The 19,825-nt window shown below is 63.6% G+C and overlaps 1 protein-coding gene across 3 annotated transcripts; it reads left to right on the forward strand.

The window, feature by feature from the left end:
- Positions 1 to 2,326: 2,326 nt before the first annotated feature.
- LOC118173902 (START domain-containing protein 10-like) lies at positions 2,327 to 17,902 on the forward strand. Of its 3 annotated transcripts, XM_035338868.1 has the most exons (7): positions 2,327 to 2,374; positions 3,981 to 4,157; positions 15,610 to 15,757; positions 15,830 to 15,933; positions 16,020 to 16,137; positions 16,953 to 17,005; positions 17,163 to 17,902. In XM_035338868.1, exons 2-7 carry the CDS (start codon positions 4,071 to 4,073, stop codon positions 17,373 to 17,375), a joined length of 723 nt encoding a protein of 240 aa, XP_035194759.1. In that variant the 5' UTR covers positions 2,327 to 2,374; positions 3,981 to 4,070; the 3' UTR covers positions 17,376 to 17,902. The 3 variants fall into 3 exon arrangements, with proteins under 3 accessions (XP_035194759.1, XP_035194758.1, XP_035194757.1); XM_035338867.1 differs by lacking the exon at positions 2,327 to 2,374 and having other exon boundaries at positions 2,520 to 4,157; XM_035338866.1 differs by lacking the exons at positions 2,327 to 2,374; positions 3,981 to 4,157 and adding an exon at positions 12,543 to 13,412.
- Positions 17,903 to 19,825: the final 1,923 nt, after the last annotated feature.

The raw sequence follows: 19,825 nt of genomic DNA on the forward strand, positions 1-19,825 counted from the left end.
TAAGGTCAAATAATCAGCAGTGGGGCAAAGCAGAGCATCACCCGCCTCGAGGGCTGGGGGGACCGGCAGGCAGCATGGGGCTGGGGGCACGGGAGGTGTGAGCTGATGCTGTCCCAACACGAGCTCTCATCTTGATTTTTTATTTTTATTTTTTAATTTTTAAATATAAATCAGTCCTTAACCTGTCCTGGGTACAGACCAGCCCCTTGCACCCACCTGCTGCAGCAGTTTGCAAGCATCCTTCTGCATGTGGGTGCCCACGGATGCGTTGGTGCGGAGCTGCACGCAGGCGTCCCCCCACATACATGTGCACACGTGTGTGCGTGCCCGTGTGCGCCCGCGTGAGCGCCGGGGTGTGCGCTGCTGTGCACGCAGGGGCGGGGGAGCTTGATGGAGAGGAACTGTTTTCCAGCCCGCGCTGATGTAGTGTAGCAATCAGAATAACTTCGCTGATGAATATTTAAGCCGAGTGCTGAATATTTAAAGCATTCAATTATTTTAATGGCTTCTAAGTGTGACAGCGGGAGGGGACGGGGGGCTGGCTGTCCCCGGGTCCGGCGGGCTGTGGGGCTGTGCTGTCCCTGGTGTGATGGTGGCACCGTGGCGCGGTGCCGGAGCATGGCCATGCCGGGCCCTCCTGGCACGCCGAGCAGTGTCCCGGTGCCCTCGTTCCTCCTGCGTGCCAGTGCCACATGGTGCCGGTGGCTCCTCTATGACCAGGCACTGCTTGGCCACCAGCTATGCTCCCTGGTGCCTGCTGCCACCTCCCCGTGCCCTGGGGACAGCTCGGTGGCACAGGGCACGGCAGCCCCTTGGGCACCCAAGGGACACGGGCACTGAGCTGGGTGCCGCAGCCCCCAGTGCCCAATGTCCCCTGGAACAGGAGGTGTCAGGGAGCACAGAGGAGCACTTTCCCACTGCAGCCATAAATATTCATAGTCTTCTACTAATTTTCCATGTACTTTTCTGTCACATCCAATTTTATTTTAATTTCCCTTTATAAACCTTCGCAGCTAATGCACTCTGTGCTCCCATGATTACCCCAATCAGGCGGCACTTTCAGCACAGTCCCTGCCGGCAGCTCCTGGTGGAAGCTCTGAGATGGCCACACGTCCCTGCCGCACACACTTGTGTCTTGCACGGGGACACAGCTGTCCCCATCACTGCTCCTCCTGCACCTGCACCCAGCGTGCTGATGCTGTGGATCCTGCTCCTGCTGCTCCTTTGGGATGGGCAGGAGGGAGATTGGGACACACCGTGCAGTGGCAGCGCACCGGGCTGTGCCAACCCTGCCGTGCTGTGCTGTGCTGTGCCATGCTGTGCCGTGTGGTGCTGTGCCGTGTGGTGCTGTGCCATGCCATGCTGTGCCATGCCGTGCTGTGCCGTGCCGTGCTGTGCCGTGTGGTGCTGTGCCATGCCATGCTGTGCCATGCCGTGCTGTGCAAGCTGCCCATGCTTGATGGTGCTGTGCTTTCTGGCAGCACTGCGAGCTGCAGGACCACACGTGTGTGGCTGTACATGGGCTGTACACATGCGTGGCTGGCCCCCGCCAGCCGGTTCTGAGGCTGGTGCCTGAGCTGTGCCCTGCCTGGTCACCACGCAGCCCAGGACCCGTGCCTGGTGTGTCCCCTCCTGCACACCACTGGCTCCCCGGCACATCTCAGTGCCGCCGCTGCTCTCACCACAGCACAGGGCACAGCAGCTGTGCTAAGGCTCAGCCAGCACCAGGGACACCAGGGATGCCGTCGGTGTCCCACCTGCAGCATGCCAGCCTGCCTGAGGGGACACGTCCCCACCCTGTGCGCTGGGGACAGGACATGTCCACAGAGGGTCAGGATGCCCCCCCGGTGGGACAGGACACATCCCCTCACACGAGGACAGGGACGGGGAGCCCCCAGCAGGGTCACACAGCAGCAGGCGATGGGAAGTGCCGCTGGCAGAAGGGAACAGCACGGATGAGAATTTGTTCCTTGCCGTCTGAGGGGACATGAATTAAGGATGCTCTGGGAGCCGGCACCGATTTCCCCCCGGGGGTCCCACGAGCCCCCCCCCTCCCCGGGCAGGGCCACGCTGTCCCCCCGCTCCTGCCAGCCGCGGGAAGCCGCGCAGGCTGCGCCAGCTCACTTCTGAAGACCTCTTGATAAACATTTATAAACATTTGTAGTATTTTAAATTTCCCCTCAATAATTTATGACTAGTTATTTTATATACTTTAAAGTGGGTAATAATGTAAAATTCATAAGGCGGGAGCGCTCGGAGTGGCAGCGCGGCGTCGCGGGGCTGGGAGCGAGGCGCAGCCTTCCCCGCCTCCCGCAGCCCGGCTCCGGTGGAAACTTTGGAGGCTGCAGCAGCGGCGTCAAACGGGGATGCGGAGGTGACGAGGGGCACGGGGGCGAGGGGACACGGCGGGCAGCGTGGAGGCTGGACCGTGGCGGGGTGGGACGAGGGAGGGATGGAGAGGAGAGAAAGCTGGGGATGGAGGGGATGGGCTGTGGGGCGAAGAGAAGGGGAGCGCGGAGAGGTGCAGGAGGCTGAGCAGAAGCGGGGAGGAGGGATGTGTGCGAGGCAGTGATAACCACGGCGAGAGAGTGGGGAGAAGGAGGGACGGGGGCTGCGGCGGGGAGGGGCGAGAGCAGCTGGGAGCCGAAGATAAAGCGGGAGGAGAAGGGTGCCCAGCACTGGGCACGGGGAGGTGGCAGACGGACGGATGGATGTGGGGGTGGACAGGGATGAGCAGAGATTTGGGGAGGCAGCTGCAGGGCTGCGCGTGGGGAGGGTGCCTGCAACGGTAGGATGAGTGCATGGGTAGGGTGCGTGCACAGGTCGGGTGTGCGTGAGCAAGGGTTAGGGTCCGGGGGCACGGGGGTGCTGGTGTGCGTGCAGAGTGTGACTGAGTGTCTGAGCACAGGTGCAGTGTACAAGTGCAAGGGTGGGAGTGTACACGCAGGCCACAGGTGCATGAGGGAGAGATAAGCATGTGTGCAAGGGTGTGCAAGGCATGAAGAAGTGTGCAAGGGCTGCGTGTGCGCACTGTGCATGGGCAGGGCAGGAATGCTTGTGCAGGGGTGCGCGTGCACGTGCTGCGGCAGTGCACGGGGTGTGCATGCACGTGCTGAGCGTGCAGAGCACGAGTGCACGTGCATCTGGCGGCACCGAGGTGGCCGTGTGATGCACGGAGGTGCCCACCCCCTGTCCCCAGTGTCACCAAGGCCCTCCAAGGCAGAACCCTGGTCCTGCCCGAATTGCTCAGACATCCAAAGCGTCCAAGAAAAATCCATCAGGAGCTGGCAGCCACAGAGAGAGCCCTGCCACAGAATGATCCCATCTTCCATGCTATACATAGTGCTGCCTTTACCTCCATACACAGATATATTTTTATTTGTTCTGCTTCAAGGAGGGTGTGGGGGAGAAGGGGAACATGCACGTAGGGCATGTGCAGGACTGCGGGGAGAGGTGTGCAAGGTGTGAGCTCGGGCATGAGTGTACGTGCAAAATGTGAGAGCCTGTGCAAGGCGTGAGCCCACGCATAAGGCAGGAGGAGTGTGCAAAGCATGGGTGCTCGTGCAAGGTGTGCAAGCTGTCTGCATGCAGGGCACAGGCAGGGCAGGTGCACGCATGCACGCAAGCCGTCTTTGCAGGTTTCAAGTGCGCATGCAAAGCACGAGTGTGTGCAAAGGGCCAGCAGCTGTTTGCAGGTGGGAGGGCGCTGGACCCCAAATCCCTGTCCTCCCCCACCTGCTGCCCCTGTAGCATCTTGCTCCCCATCTCCCACAGCTTTTGCAGAACTGGGGTGCAGTGCGGGAGGCTGGGGCACCGCATCCTTAGCAGGGACAGCGATGCCACTGCAGGAGCCGGGGCTCATGGGGTGCAGTGGGAAGCAGGGAAGGGGCACCCAGGGTGCCCAACGTGGGAAGGAGTGCTGCCAGCAAGGGGAGGATTTCTGTATTTTGATGATAATTTCCCATGTTCGTGGCTGTCAGGTTCCTGGTTAGCAGCTCCCCCTCCGCAGAGCTGCTCCAAGGATTTGACACCGCAATTGTTTTCTGAAGAGAACACGCGACTCCCTTCTTATGTATTCCCTTTCCCGGTGTTTGTATTTGCTTCAAAGTCTCCTCATCACCCTGTTTGGTGACAAAAACTCATGTCTGGAGATCAGGGTAATGTGTTGCTTTTCAAAGTCGGTGGAGGAGGGGGGTGGCAGACACGTGTTTTGCTGCATTATTTACTTCCCTGCGGTGCCCACCTGCCCCCCCCAGGCACCCACCCTGCCCGCCGGGGTGCTCATCCTCCTGCTTGGGGCACCCAGGCGCTGCTCCATGAGGATGCTGAGCCCACCCCGCTCAGAGAGACAGCAGTGCATGGGCATGCTCTGGGGACCTGGCACCCTGGCCCCGGCTGCTGGTGTCACCTTGGATGGTGGCTGTCCCCTCCGCTGTGACCTTGTGGCTGGTGAGAAAACTGGGTGGGAACTGGGATGTGGGACAGAGCGGTGTGTGCAGCACCAGGGCTCAGCGTGTGCCCACCACAGCAGTGGGCAGGCATGGGGACTGTACAGGGGTGTGCACAGCTGGGTGTACACCTAACAGAGCTGGGTGTGCACCCCATACAGCTGGGTGTGCACCCCATACAGCTGGGTGTGCACTGCTGGGTGTGCACCCAATAGGGCTGGGAGTGCACAGATCCGGGTGTGCATGTCTGTGTGTGCACTGCTGGGTATGCACTGCATGCAGCTGGGTGTGCACGGCCGGGTGTGCACGGCCGGGTGTGCACCATGACCATGACCGGGTGTGAACTGCAGCACCCACTCGCTGTGAGCTGGGACTGGGGAGTGGGCAGGTGCCCTGGCACTGCCTCCCCTCCGTGTGCGTGCAGTGCCACAAGCACAGGCAGTTCTCTATCTAATTGATCAATTAATTATCTCCGGCATTCACCCGCTTATTGGTTTTAGATGGTGGGATAGGCTAACGAGCGGATTAGGTGTGTGTGCCTTCAAGGGGAGGGACGGCGATGGGAGACGGGGGGTGTGCACCAGGGGGCTGGAGCCAGGACTGGCACCAGGGCACAGGCACAGCGGGGCAGAGGTGCTGTGCTGCACAGAGGATGCTCCAGGAACGATGCTGAGGCAGAGGATGCCGCAGGAGTGGTGGTGCTGAAGCAGAGGTGCTGCTCTGGCTCCATGGGGGTGCCTCACCGCAGCATCAGCCCCCCCCGGCCAGGACCTCCCGGTGGTGCCTTGTGGCTCCAAGCCCCCAGGGATGGCCTGAGGAGGTGGCTGCGGGTGTCAGCCCTCCTGCCCTGCATGGGGGCTCATTAGTAGGACAGGCTGTCACTCAGGCTGCAGCCAGCCCTGGGGACACCCCTGGGGCTGTAGGGACCCCCCGGCCACCCGCAGGCAGGTGGCTTCGCAGTACGTTGTGTAGGGACAGCGGGGAGGCTGCACGCTGACACCGAGCCGCACGGGCACCCGCCCCAGCAGTGCCACCCCACAGGGACAGGGAAGCAAATGGGGCAAGGCGCAGGAGGCTGTGTGTGGGGAAGGGGGGGTGGCAGTGCCTGCCACTGCCCCTGCCTGTCCCCATCCCCTGTCCCCATCCCCCAAGAGCACAGCAGCGCCGCAGCCCCGTGCCGCTCTGAGCATGAGGTGTGACACCTTGGTGGTCACCCAGGGCAGCGTGGCTCTGGCCATCGGGGAGGGTCAATGGGTGGCGGACTTCCATCGCTGTCATTTGCTCTTTGGAGGCCAGCAAGCCACCCAACATGGTCCAGCCCCCTCCCGTGCCATGCCTCAGCGTGCACACGTGCACACACACGCACATGTACACACACGTTTACACACACACACGTACAAACACAAGCACAAACCCTGTGCTCGGCAAACCTTCGTCGTTTGCACACAGGAACTCACAGACACGCACATCCAGCGTGCACACGTATCCTGCATGCACCCAGCAGGGAGCTGCGCACACAGGGTGTGCACACATCCTGCATCCCCCGTGCACGCTGCTGGTGCACACAGACACACGTGTACACATCCCTTGTTCTGCGGGCATTCGGCACCACGATGTGCCCAGGTGCTCGTGCACACCACGCGCACACACGGATACACACACCCCTGGGAACACGTGCTTGCACGCCTGGCCTGAAGCACACAAACACACCCGCGCAGTGCTCTCACACCCCTCACCTCCATCAGGCACACACCTGTGGGCCAGGAGCGCATGGACGCTTTTGCAAGGCTCACAAGGCACCAGCACGTCCCAAACCACCCATATGGGGACTCCGGCCTGTCCTGCAGAGCCTGGCTCTGCTCACATCACCCCAAACCCTACCTGGGGAGGATGTGTGTGCCCCAGCTGTGCAAGGGACATGTGTGAGTGTGCGCAGGTGTGTGCCCGTCCTGCTGCTGGGCTGCCATCGCATCCCTCGAACGCTTCCTCGGTGCAATGAGGGATCCGAGGACCTTTGCCCGGCGGTGACAGCAGTGGGGACAGCCCTGCGCATCTGTGTACCCACCCCTTAGGGAGAGGGGGAATAAAAAGGGAGATGGGTTCGCCATGCAGAGCATCCCGGCTTTCATTCAGCATCTGTCTTTATCATCCCCTGAGCGGGGAATTTTTTGCTGGAAGCTTTTTTGGGAATAGCAGAGGGTGGGAACAGCCTCAGTGAGGGCCCTCCCCTGGAGACCCGGGGACCTGGGCCAAGGCCAGCCTGGGGCCAGGCACGGTGAGCCCAGTGCACGGAGCTTCACCCCTTCCGAGCATAATATCAAAAAATGAAAAACCCGAGTGAGTGATGGGGCCGTAGCGAGGCAAATCAATAGTTGACACAGCCAACGACGTCTCCGCTCACATTAGCGCCGAATGAAGCTGTTTACTCCAACTTTCCCCGCACAAGGAGAGCCAGGGCCAGCACAGGAGCAGAAGATGGATGGCGTGCTGCAGGGCCGGGGGGATTTGTCTTGCCGTGACAGACGGCTTGCAGCAACAGCCGCATCCCCTGCCTGTCCCCTGCCTGTCCCCTGCCTGTCCCCTGCTTGTCCCCTGCCTGCCTGCGGCGTGGGGAGCGTGGGTGCGGGCACAGCGGGAGCAGGGCTGGCACCATTTTGTCCTGGTTCCCGTCACCAGCAGAAATCTGGGGGAAGACCAAAATGAGCAGGGGACTCGGGTCAAACCCAGCCGGCAGGGTCCAGCTCCTGTCCCCGGGTGCTGAGCGTCACCGGGACGCTGGCGCCTGGGGACACGGGTGACAAGTGGGCAGAGGAGGGGGCCAGCACCCGCCTCCTCCTCCTTTTAATAAAACATGAACGAGGTGCCAGCGTGGATTAGATTCACTTCCCCGGTGACAGAAAATCAAAGGCTTCTCCCATCTTTTCTAGAGGCGCGTTCCTGATTGATCTGGAAGCAGCAGCTCGGTGCGAGGGAAGGAGTCTATACACACCGCAACAGCTCTTTAATTTCTTAATTTAATATCTGACACGTAAAGATTCTCATTAAGCCAGTCAATGAAGCCTGGAAATACAATTTTCGTGCAAACTGTCGCTATCATAACTTACACGAAACTTCAGCTGGTGCCCTGTAAGCGGCGTGATTAAAACCATTCATCTTCCCTGTCAGCCTCCCCGTCACCGCGTCACCCGTGCCCAGCGCCGTGCCACCGCCGCGCGCGGCTGTGGGTGCTGGGTCCAACGCTGCAGCCCCAGCACCCGCGGGTGGGGCCGGATCCTGCGGGGAGGTGTCCCCGGGTGGGAGGTGCACGGGAGGGAGGCCTTGCCGGAGCTAATTAGGGAAATGAATTCCTGTTGAGTTTCAGCTCTTCTCGGCCACAGGGAAGATAGAAAGCATTGTGCTTTGGTGCTGATTAAATCCCGAAGACCGAGGCAGGGATTAGTGCCGAAGCTGCTCCTCGGGGTGCCCCCAGCACGTGCACCAAGCGAGGGGCTGGGGGACCTGGGGCTCGCACGGGGACATGGGCATCGGCGTCGCCATCCGGATGGGCAGCGGGGCTGAGGAAGAGGAGGGGGCCCGAGCATGCAGGTTAGGTTTTGATCCAGAGGGGTTCACTCTGCAGGATGGTCGGTTTGGGGGGGGCTCAGCTGAGGTGGGGGACCTCTGGGCATCACCAGCTGCACCCATGGTGCTGGAGCGCCGCCCTGACCCATCACTGGCGGTGCTGTCAGGTAACACCAAGCACTGCCCCCCACCCAAAGCTGTCCCCATGTGTCTTCCTGATGGAGACACAGAGCATCCCTGCATCCACACCAGGTCCCTGTCTCTGAATCTGCATTGCGTCCCCATCCCTGCACCCACATCGCATCCCCATCCCTGTCGTGCCCCAAGTCCAGCTGCAGGTTGGCTCCAAAGGCTTCCAACCCCCACCACACATCCCACCCCCCAGAGCACCCCAAAGGAGAGCTCCCATGGCTCCAGGAGGGCACCTTGCGGGTGGCCCCAAGGGAATAGCTCTGCAGGACGGGAGCCGCTTCCCTCGCCTTCCTCCTGCCTGTTATCTCCAGCCGTCGGAGCTGCCAGCTCCTGCCAGCGCTCGTGCAGCCTGACGCTGGTGCAGCTTGAAAGTGCCGCGTGGCGTGTTTGATGTCAGGATTACCGGCTGGCTGTATTGTAAATGCTAAAATGAAATAAGAAGATTAGAGAAGAAAAGCGCCGCTCCGCAGCGCGCGCCTGCCGATTGCCGCCCGCCGGATCCCCCGCGGGTGACGGGGGGCTCAGGCGTCACGCGGCACAGGCGGTGGGGCCACGCAAAGGGTTAAAAAGGGCCACAAGTTCTGTCTTCCAGCCCAGGCAGGGGCAAGAGGCGGAAGGGAGCCTTTCATGTGTCCCCAGGGCTCTCCATGGGGCAGGTGGGCGCTCCCCAGTTCCCCACCTGTGCAGTGGGAGCCGCTGGAGCTGGCCCCGTGCCGCACCACGCACCTGCCTCCCCCTGTCTCCAGCATCTGTTCCCGATCACGGCGTTGTTTCAATCCGTTCAGAACATTTCTCCCCCCAGTCCCCCCCCAGCTACCAAATGCTATTGTTTTTCTGCAAGCGTGGATGCTCGGCACCTGCCCGCATCATCCACGTGAGGGCACGAGCCTCGAGTGGGGACGGAGCCAGTGGCACCCCAAGGGGTCAGGAAAGGGAATCAGAGCAGCCGATGCTGCGGCTGGACCGTGCGTCCCCAAAATGCAGCAGCCTCGGGGCTCCCAGCACCGCCCCTGTCCCCTGCCCTCAGTGCCACCAAGGTGGCAGGGCCATGGTGGTAATGAAGTCTGCAGGGGTCAGGGCTGAGGGTGTCAGGAGGCGGGGTTGTAAATGCTATTTTCTAGCTCAGTGCCCCGTAACTCTCCCCGACAACGGTTGTGCTTAAATAAAGCAAATGGCACACTTTAATCACCTTCACCCTCCCGGCCCTGCTCCCTTCCCCAGGGCACAGGACAGGAGGGGGGGACACCCAGGGGTGTCCTGTGCTGCTGCTGGGGCTGCCCATGGTGGCACTGCGGGATGGGGACGGATGTCACCGCAGTGCAGCAGCAGGACACAACGCCGCCCCTGAGCAGCAGGGCAGCGGTGGGCTCAGTGCGCTGCCAGCGATGGGAGAGGAGCCACGGTACCCGCAGGTGGCCACGCGCGTGCGGCTGCATGCACGCTCACGTGGGCAGGAGCGTGTGCAAGTGCATGCACGTGCAGGTGCATGCATGCAGGTGTGAGTGTGCACAGATGCACGTGCACGTGTGCATCTATATACACACGTCTGCACGCGCATGCACACGCATGAGCGTAGGCACACCCGTGCCTGCACATTTGTGCACTCGTGCACAGATATGTCTGCACCACGCACGGGCGCACCCATGCACAACCTGTGTGTTTGCGTGTTGTGCACTCAGGTGTGCTTGCACAACTCCCCACACCGCACACTCACAGCAGCCTTCAGCGCTGAAATCTCGGGGAAATTTCTCATTTTGCCGGCGGCCAGGGCTGGGCGCGGGAGCAGCAGCAGCTGGCACAGCGCGCCCGCGCCGCAGATAAGTTCCTGCCACCAAGTTTCCTTCCCCTGCTCATTTTCTGATTAGCCCCTGTCTGATGCGTCGGCAGCCGCGCTGCACGGAGCTTATTCAAAGGCGGCGTAATCTTTGCAAAGCAGCAAACAGGGGGCAGGGACGCATCCAGCTCCCAGCAGTCGGAGGTAATAACTCCTCGGGGACGCGCTGACAAGCCGCCGGGAGGGCTGTGGAAATCCTTTCTGCGGCTGAGCCGAGAGGATTCTCCTGCTATCCCCTAAAGCCTGCGTGTCACCTAGTCCAATAAATGGCATTATCGGGAAGGTGGCACTTTGTTCCGGCGTATCTCAGCGCTGCGCTGGCTTTGCATGGGAAAGTGAGGCTTAGGGGGTGGGGGTGAGCGGGTGGCCATGGGAGCTGGGGATGGGGACGGCGTGGAGACATCACCCTGGGGTGGCCCTGGTTGTCCCATGTCCCTGCATCCTGCCTGGTCCTGGTGCTGCTGGGCACCACGCTGGCTAATAACTTCAAAACGATGAGGAGATTTGCAGCCAAATCCTCTCGTGAAGAGATTTAGGAGGGTGACGGAGATAATTAACCATCTCTCCCCGAGCATTGACTTGCGGCTGAAAGGGGGAAAAATAACGATGTTTTTCACACGCCTCTTAAATCACCCTGATGCCCAGCCGGGGTGTGGTGCAAACGCAGCTCAGCACAGCAGCTGCAGGGCTGGGAGAGCCGTGGTGGAGCTGAGCAGAGCAGGGATTTGGGCACAGGGGGACAGCCAGGGACGGGGACACCTCGCAGGCCACCTGCACAGCGCTGCAGGAGCTGCATGGGGAGGGACCTGACCTGGCCCTCTGTCAGCTGTAGGATGCTGAGGGGTGGCACAGAGGTGCACAGCTACTTCGGGAGGCTTGGTGCCACGTCACCCTGTGACCCTCCTCTGCTGGGACCTGTAGCCTGTGCCAGCACGAGGTGGACCCACCACTGTGGGTGCTGCCCTGGCTCCGTCACCGGCTGGGGACACAGGTAAAGGGGACCTGACACCATGAGAGGAAGAGGGCAGGGAGATTTGGGGGCAGAGGTGCCTGAGCCTTCCCCCAGCAGCCTGTGTGAGCCACCTGTGCCCCAGGCAGGGGACAGTGCTCCAGCAGGGCTGTCCCACTGCTGTCCCCTTGTCCCTCCGCTGTGTTTCTCCATGCCAGCCCCTGGGGACAGGGAAGTGACCCGACAGGGCTTGATACCCTGGGTATGCTGGGCCTTATGGGGGGCAGCACGTCCCCTCCCACCCCCAAAAACATTCCCCTACCGCTAAAAGCCCCCAGAGTGGCAGCAGAAGCCCCGCAAAAGGGCATGGAGGGGATGCCCACCAGCGGTGTCCTGGTGCAGGGTGGCACCCCGGCCCTGCTCTGTCCCCAGTCCCTGGCAGGGCTCGGGGTGGCCAAGGAGGCCACCTTGGGTGGCTTCAGGCCCTACCAGGAGCGGGGAGGACGCAGGGCAGAGCGAGGAAGAGGAGGAGAAGGAGGAGGAAGGCCTCTGCTGCCTCACCCCCTGCCTCACGGCCAAACGCAGGCGGCTCCCCCCGGCCGCGGCTCGTCCCCACCTCCCGGCCCTCCCCCGGCCTCTCCCTGTCGCTGGCACCGGTGGAGCACGCGTGACACCCAGTGGGCGACCCACGGACTGCAGGGCCGGGTGCCGGGAGCCCAGCAGCTGCCGGGGGCAGCCCCGATCGCTCCCCTCGGCTCCGCCGCTCCGGGCACACCCAGCCCCAGGACGGCCCCGACCCCCCCGGCACCCCCCGTGGGGCGGCTCCTGCGGGGCCGAGCTGCCTGCAGACCCCTGCACCAGGGCCTCGCTGCCCTCGTGGTAAAGGGTTTCTTCCTAATACCTCGTCTAAATCCCCCCTTTTTAAATTTAAAACCACCCCCCTCACCCTACCACTGCATGTCCTGGTAAAGTCCCTCCCCGGCTCCTTACAGCCCCCCCCCGTGGCCCCTCTCCAGCAGCCCCGTGGCCTTGCACCCACCCCGAGCCGAGGGGTGGCAGGGGACAGCAGGGGACAGCAGGGACAGTCCCCCCCTCGCCCGCCGGCCTCGCTGCTTCGGGTGCAGCCAGGATGTGGTTGGCTTTCTGAGCCGCACACGCTGCCGGCCGCCGCACTTGGCCCTGCCGAGCCTCGCGAGCTTCCCGTGGGCACCCTGAAGCCCTCGGGTCCCCGCTGAAGGCATCCCTTCCCTCCGGCGTGCCGACACCGCCTGGCGTCACCGCAGCCGTGCTGGGAGAAGGGGGTCTTACTGCTGAGGGGAAGGGGCCGAGCTGGGGCTCGCAGTGGGGCCTCGTGGGCCCGGGGGTGGTTTTGGTGACTTTGGTTGTTCAGCTGTGCGGTTAGGGAGCTCTTTCCAGGGGGGTTGCCCAAGTGAGGGTGCCTCGATGCCTGCTTGGTGGCTGGGCTCAAGCTGGGCACCACAGGGTGAGGGCTGGGGCCGTGTTCAGCATCCCCCCGGGGGCTGGCCGCGGACCCACGTCACCCACGGCACAGCCCTGCAGGCGAGGCTGCACCGGGAGGAACGGGTGTACAGCACGGGCAGAGCCTCGGCCCAGGTGGACACCGAGAAGCTCAGAAGTGGAACCGACGGGGAGCTCATGGACATCGCCAAGGTGGGACAGGTAACGCCAGGTTCCACCCAGCACATGGGCAGGGTCCCAGCAAAAAGCACCAGGGACAAGGTGGCAGACAAGAGGGTGACAACTGGGGCGAGCTGTGTCCCGGGCCACGGCAGGCGCGAGGCCAGCAGCCCGAGGGATGGGGCTGGCCCCCGCTGGGTGCCAGGGAGGGCACGGCCGGGTGCTGCACCTCCTCTTCCGTGCTCCTGCCAGCGAGCTGCTGCTGCAAAGTCAGGCTCAGAGATTGCCCCGGGGACAGCAGGGACAGCAGGGACGGGGACACGGGGGGCCAGGGGCAGCTCTGCCCTGAAAACTGAGCCACCCGCGTGCTGCTACCTGCTGAATAATAGAGGAGCCGGCGGGCAGCTGGAGAGAAACGTGATCCCGCGAGCCCAGGGAAGACATCCGAGCTGCCAGCAGCTGCCATACACCCGCAGGGCAGGAGCCTTCCTCCCCGCCGTGCCGTGTGGCCGCAGGGCTCTGTGCATCCTCGGGGCCGTGAGGATGAGGATGGCCGCGTGAGCCACGCACAGGAGGTGGCTCCCCGGGCGGTGAGGCTGAAGGAGCCTCCCTCAGCTCAGCCCCCATGTCCAGAGCGGGGGAGATGGTTTATATCCCGGATGACTCCGACTTCAGCTCGTTCAGGGAGCAGTGTGAGAGCCTGGAGGGCTGGCACTGCCGCTACAACAAGGCTGGCGTCACCGTCTGGAGCCAGGGCCAGGAGGAAAGCTGCGCCGTGCAGAAAATCAAGGTGAGCCCTCTCCTGCGCGCCCCCCTGTCACACCAGCACCCTGCTGCAGCCCGCCCCAAACAGCAGCGCTTGGGGGGTTTGGCCCCAAAAGCATTTCTGCAGCTGGCGAGATGCCCCGCGGGCTCTCTGCCTGCCCCATGCTCTCAGCATCTGGACCAGGACGCTGCTGCGGAGTGGAAACGTGCCAGGGGCACGCCCGTGTGCGCTCACCTTGCCGCTGCCCTTGCTCAGGTGGGAACGACCTTGTGGAGATGGCCTTGTCGGGAGCCCCCAGGGCATGAGATGGGCAGGCGGGTGCCTCTCCCCCGGCCGTGCCGTCGTGGGGCACATCACCGCACGTCCCGCACCAGCCGAGCATCCCTGAGGGTTTCGGGTGCCCCACGTGCTGTGCTGGGGACTTTGCTGCCTGCCAGGGGATGGATCTGGGATGCAGACCCTGGGGCTGTCACACCGTGCTGCTCACACACATGGCACCAGTGACTGTGCTGGGTGACCTTGAGTGTACCAAGAGTGGCTGTGGGGCGAGGGAGCCCCGTCACCTCCTCCATCCCGCTGGTGGAGGGGTTACAACAGCACAGGAGCATCCCACAGGGCAGCGCTTGGCTCCAGGGCACTGTCCTGGCTTTTCTGCCACAGGATCCTCACCGAGGATCAGACAGGGATGGGGTCTGCCAGAGAAAGTGGGGCTGGAGCAATCGATCAAGAGGCTGACCTGGCAAGGAGGGCTTCCACCAGGGAAGGGTGACCATGACCTGCAGAGTTGGGAGACATGAGGAGGTGGTGAGGAGGCACCTGGGGCAGAGGGTGCTGGAGGAGGCTCTTGCACCGCTCTCCTGATCGCAGAGCGGCCGCAGCCCAGCGCGACACCAGGAGGAGGCTGTGGATGCCCCATCCCTGGGGGTGCTCAAGGCCCTGGGCAACCTGATCTAGTGGGTGGCATCCCTGCCTGTGGCAAGCGGTTGGAAGCAGGTGACCTTTAAGGACCGTCCCTTGCAACCCCAAGCATTCTGTGATTCCATGAGGAGCTGGGCGTGCAGGCACATGGTGATTGCAATGCTGCTGCGGGCGGAGGCCTGGCAGGGTCAAGGTGATGAGGAAGAGGAGGAGAAGGAGGAGAGGCAGAGATGCAGCTCTGACATGGGATGGGTGGTGAGCCAGGGCAAGCTCCCAGGCCAGGACCAAGCAGCACACAAGCCAACTGGGCGTTCACAAGTCCACAGGACCATGTAGGATGCACCCGAGGGTGCTAAGGGGTCTGGCTGAAGTCACGGAGACTGCAGGAGGTCCCTGATAACCAGGAAGAGGCAAACATCACAACATCACATCCGTCCTCCAGAAGGGCAAGGAGGAGGCTGCAGGGCACCGCAGGCTGCTGCACCACCTCCATCCCCGTGCAGGAGGTGGAGCACAGCCGTGTCCAGGCGCCCGAAGGACAAGAAGGGACATGGGGACAGCAGCAGCGGCACGGTGGTCAGGACAGGCTGGCAGGGTCCTGGCAATGTCCAGCCCTGTGCAAACAAGCGCAGCCCGGCAGAGGATGCGGAGTTATATCTGCCCTTTCCACTGCTGAGCCCCATGGAGAAGGGGTCCCAGGAGGGTTCAGGGGGCTCAGCATCACCACGCCATCGCCCAGCCGGGGGCACTGCCAACAGCTCCTTGGTGCAGATTTTGGTGGGGCTGTAGGAGGATAGGCAGTACGCTTTAGGGGGGGATTTGGGGGGTGCAGTGGTCCCGCTGGGGCACCCGGTGCTTCCAGGAGGATGCGCGAGCTCTTCCTGCAGCAGCAGGTCCGGGTGAGGACGGGCTGGGTGCTCCCACCCCACGGTGCCCCACGGGCACAGCTCCAGCCCCGCGGGGCAGACACCTCACCCCGGGGAAAGCTGGCCTGAGATTGATGGGACCTGCCACCCGCGTTCAAAGGGCCGTCTCCCATTACACGGCGCTGCCGCGCACCTCATCAAAGATGCAAGGCCTCTAACGAGGAGCAGATGACATCTCCTTCCTCCAGCGCTGGGAGGAGCAGGGATGGGGCCATCAATAATGCACGCGCCTGCGCCCGCGGGCGGCTCCGGTTGCAGCCGGACCAGCCAAGAGGAGCAGCCTCAAGTCCCCATCCCCGGGGGTGGGCACGGTCCCGGGGTCCCGAGGGGGACCTGAGGGGGACCCGATGGGGATGTGACCGCCTGTCTCCCCGCAGACCCGCATCTCCTGCAAGGACGTCCCCGCCGAGACGCTCTATGACGTGCTGCACGACACCGGCTACCGCAAGAAGTGGGACTCGCACGTCATCGAGACCTACGACATCGGGCGCCTGACCGCGAACGCCGACGTGGGATACTACTCCTGTGAGCAGCCCCCAGCCCCTCCCCGGCACCCCAGGGTGCCCCCAGCCAGGCTGTAACCGGGTGTCTCTGCAGGGAAGTGCCCCAGCCCCCTGAAGAACCGGGATTTTGTCACGCTGCGCTCCTGGCTGCCCCTGGGCGATGACTACATCATCCTCAACTACAGCGTCAAGCACCCGGTGGGTGCCTGCGGCCCCTGGGGGCCCCAGGGCAGCCGTGGGCAGCTGCTCGGGCAGGCTCTGAGGCTCGCGGGGTCTTTTTGCAGAAATACCCTCCCCGGAAGGATTTTGTCAGGGCCGTGTCCCTGCAGACCGGTTACCTGATCAAGGCCAACGGCACCGGCGCCTGCGTCCTCTATTACCTCACCCAGGTGGACCCCCGAGGTGAGAGCCGGGAGGGGACGCTGCGGTGTGATCCCATGGGGACAGGTCTCCAGAGCTGAGAGCCGTGGCACTGCAGAGTAGTTTGGGTTGGAAGGGACCCTAAAGCCCACCCAGTGCCACCCCTGCCATGGGCAGGGACATCTCCCACCATCCCGGGCTGCCCACAGCCCCATCCAGCCTGGCCTTGGGCACTGCAGCGATGGGGCACCCACAGCTCCTCTGGGCAGCCAGGGCCTCGCCTCCCTCAGAGGGAAGGATTTCCCCCTTAGAGTGAATCAAAATCTACTTTCCTCCAGTTTAAAACCATTACCCCTTGTCCTGTCACTGCAGGCCCTTGTACAAAGGATCCCATCTTTCTCATAAGCCCCTTTAGGTACTGGAAGGCCGCTGTGCAGTGTCTCCAAACCTTTTCTTCTCCAGGCTGAATGGCCCCGACTCTCCCAGCCTTTCTTCACAGCTCCATCCCTCTGAGCGTTCTCGTGGCCTCGTGGATTTTCCATCCGCCAGCACCCCCAAGTCCTTCTCCACAGGGCTGCTCTCAATCCGCCCCTTGCTCAGCCTGCGTTCACACTTAGGGTTGCCCCAACTCTTGCACTTGGCCTTGTTGAACTTCATGAGGTTCTGGTGGGCCCACCATGGATCTCCACCATCCTGAGACCCAAAGGGAAGTGGGGACAACAATGGGATGTTGGGGAACCCTCCAGAGCACGGCATGGGGCAGTAGCCATCAGACCTTGGCCAATGCACCCGGCAGGGATTTTGGAGGCTTGTGGCATCTCCAGGTCAGCTCCATGATGGGGCTTTGGGTCTTGCAGGGTCGCTGCCGAAGTGGGTGGTGAACCGGGTCTCGCAGTTCGTGGCACCCAAGGTAAGCAGGGTGTGGGGCTGGTGGTGGGGCCCCAAAGCAGCCGTGGGGCTGGGGGAGCCGAGGGGCTGGTGTCCCAAGCCCAGCCCAGCCCCCTAGAGAAGCAAGCGGTGGTGCAGCACGGGGTGGCTGTGATGGGCTGGACCAGCTCTTCCCGCAGGCAATGAAGAAGATCTACAAGGCAGGGCTGAAGTACCCCGAGTGGAAGCGCAGGCACGACCCCGGGTACAAGCCCTGGGTGTACCCGGAGCAGAGCACGCTGCCCAGCCTCAGCCTGGCCGAGCTCTCACTGCAGCACGCCGACTCGCTGGAGCGCATCGATGAGACCGGGCTGACCGAGGACCACCTGAGCACCAGCGACCACGAGGCCTGACGGCCCCCCCCCCAGCGAGGGGGGGTGGCGGGGACATGGCACCTGGTGCCCCCCAAATCCTCCGTCAGTCCTCCTGCGGGAACCAGGGGTGCTGGGAAGGGGGGAGGACCGCCCTGGTGCCCATGCACTTGGTGCCTGTGGAGATGTCCCCATGCAGGTGGCAGAGCGGGATGCAGGACTGGGTGCAGGGAGAGGTAAAAAAAGGGGGAAGGAGACTTCCTGGCATGGAAGGGGCTTTGCCTTGCTGCTCTGAGACCTTCTGGGTGTGCTCCTCACGGCCCCAGAAGTGGAGGGTCTGTGTGGGACCTGCCCAGGCTTTGCAGCAGCACAGCACTGGGACCGTCCCTCTCTCTGTCCCGAGGTCCTGCCCTGCCAGCTCCAGGTCCCCCCAGGCTCTGCGTGACCCCCACCTCCAGGAGCCCCCCAGGTCCCCTCCTGGGTGACGGGTTCACCGCCGCAGGCTGCCTCTGGTGTTTGCTGCTGCTGTGGTTTCTGGCACAATAAAGGGGTTGGTGTGTGCACAGCCACCGAGCTGCGGGACGGCGTGGGGCACCGAGCACCCCCGGGCTGCGCTGGGTGCCAGCACCCCAGGGTGCCCGCTCAGCGGGGGCAGGGGCTGGGAGGGGACAGAGAGGGGGGCGCTGGGCTCTGCGCATCTGGAGGGAGCAACGCTGGGCTCTGCACAGCTGCACGGCCGTGGGTGGGTGTGCGTGGGCACGGGGCGGCTTCCGCCGGACAGCGGGAAGTTTGTCTGGACAGACGGCGCGGGGGGAACAAGCTGACGAGTGCTGGATTTTTCCACCCACCCGTTTGCTGCAGGATTCCTGCCTCGGAGAGGTTCGAGCCTGCTCTGTGCCGATGCACACAGGGACAACACTGCTGGCGGGGCTGGGCCCAAGACCTGTCCCAGCAAGGTTAAGGGCAGGGGACATGGACCAGGACGTGGTGGCCCCCATGAGGATAACCCCCAGGGCTTGCAGAGCCACCAGCCCCTGGGGCTTTGGGGTCCCTCTGATCGCCCAGCCTCCCTCTGAGTGCCGCTGCCCTGTGCTTGCTGTGCCTTGTGCTGCCCCTTTTGTGCTTCTCCCCATCTCACCCGGCCGCCCACCCTGGCATCCCAGGCACAGACACTCGCTGCCCCCCTTTAGCCACCCCACAGCATCACCTACATCCCCTGTGGGAGAAACTCCCCTGGGTGCTGCCCCGATGGGTGCCCAGACCCCGCAAGGCGCTGACACGAAGGCCACCCCGACGACCTCTCCTTGCTCCCCAGGTGTTTCTCTTCCATAACCAGGCTGCGGCTTCTGCTGCAGGGGCATTTTAAGTGAATTTTCTGTGATTTTCAGCCGGCCCAAAGTAGGGGCGAGGAGCTGCTGCCTGAGCTCCAAGAGGCTGGGGGGGGGGAGTTCCTGGTACCCAGCCCGGGATGCTGCCCCTAATGTCTGGGGTGACGGCGGCACCGGGTGCACCGGGAGGACAGGAGGGGTGGCAGGGACAGGGACCCGCATCCAGCGCCGGGCTGCGACCGAGCTCCCAGCATCACCACGCCTGGGGGGTCTTGTGATGCCCGTGGGGCTGGGGAGGGGGACATCCCCAACCTTGTGGGGTGCTGGACCCCCAGCATGACATTTTCACCCCAAAAGACACCTCGCTGATGGTTTCCCCAGCAAGGAGCCGTGTGCCAGCATCCCCCGAGTGAGGGAGGGAGCAGGCAGGGTGCCTGGGGGGGGGGGGGGGGGGGGCCCGGAGCCCCCCTGGGTACCCTTGCTGGGATTATGGGGGCGAGGGCAGCGGGGGCTGTGGCCCCCCAGGAGAGCACATCTGGCCGGCTCTTCCTGCCTGGCCCCGGTGCAGGGATTGGAAAGGAAACGGGAAGCTGCTGCTGGGGGAGAGATTAGTTCAGCAGCGAGCGATGTCAGCCAGCCCCACGGATGGGGGGGGGGGGCGCGGGGCCCGTGCAGCCCCCGTGCACCATAGCACCCGGTGTCCCAAATGCCACCAGGCTAGGGGAGGGTGTCGCCCTGTCCCTGGGCTCTCACGCTTTGCAGGTGACATCTCCTGAGCTCGCAGGGGGGTCGCATCCCCACCACCCACGCTGGGAGCAATGGGCCCCCCCGAGCAGCCTGCCTCAGATACGTGTGTCCTGTGCCCCCCCTGCAGCAGGTCTGTGAGAGCGCTGCCTCCAGCCCCCGGTCCTGCTCCTCGCCCTCCCTGCCCCTCTGCCGTGCCCTGCAAACCCCCCGGGGCCGCTCAGCCCCACGCTCCCAGCTCCCCCATGGGGCAATCGCCCTGAGCCCCCCACCCTCTGCTGCTCCCTGGGTGCAGGGACGGAGGGAGGGATGGAGAGAGGGAGGGATGGAGGGAAGGAGGAAGGAAGGAGGGATGGCCGGGCAGCTGGACACACGGACCTCGGGGCACAGTGTCATCATGGGGTGCTTCCGAGAGGGGGG

Source organism: Oxyura jamaicensis, chromosome 13 (assembly GCF_011077185.1).
Source record: "Oxyura jamaicensis isolate SHBP4307 breed ruddy duck chromosome 13, BPBGC_Ojam_1.0, whole genome shotgun sequence".
Classification (NCBI taxonomy): domain Eukaryota; kingdom Metazoa; phylum Chordata; class Aves; order Anseriformes; family Anatidae; genus Oxyura; species Oxyura jamaicensis.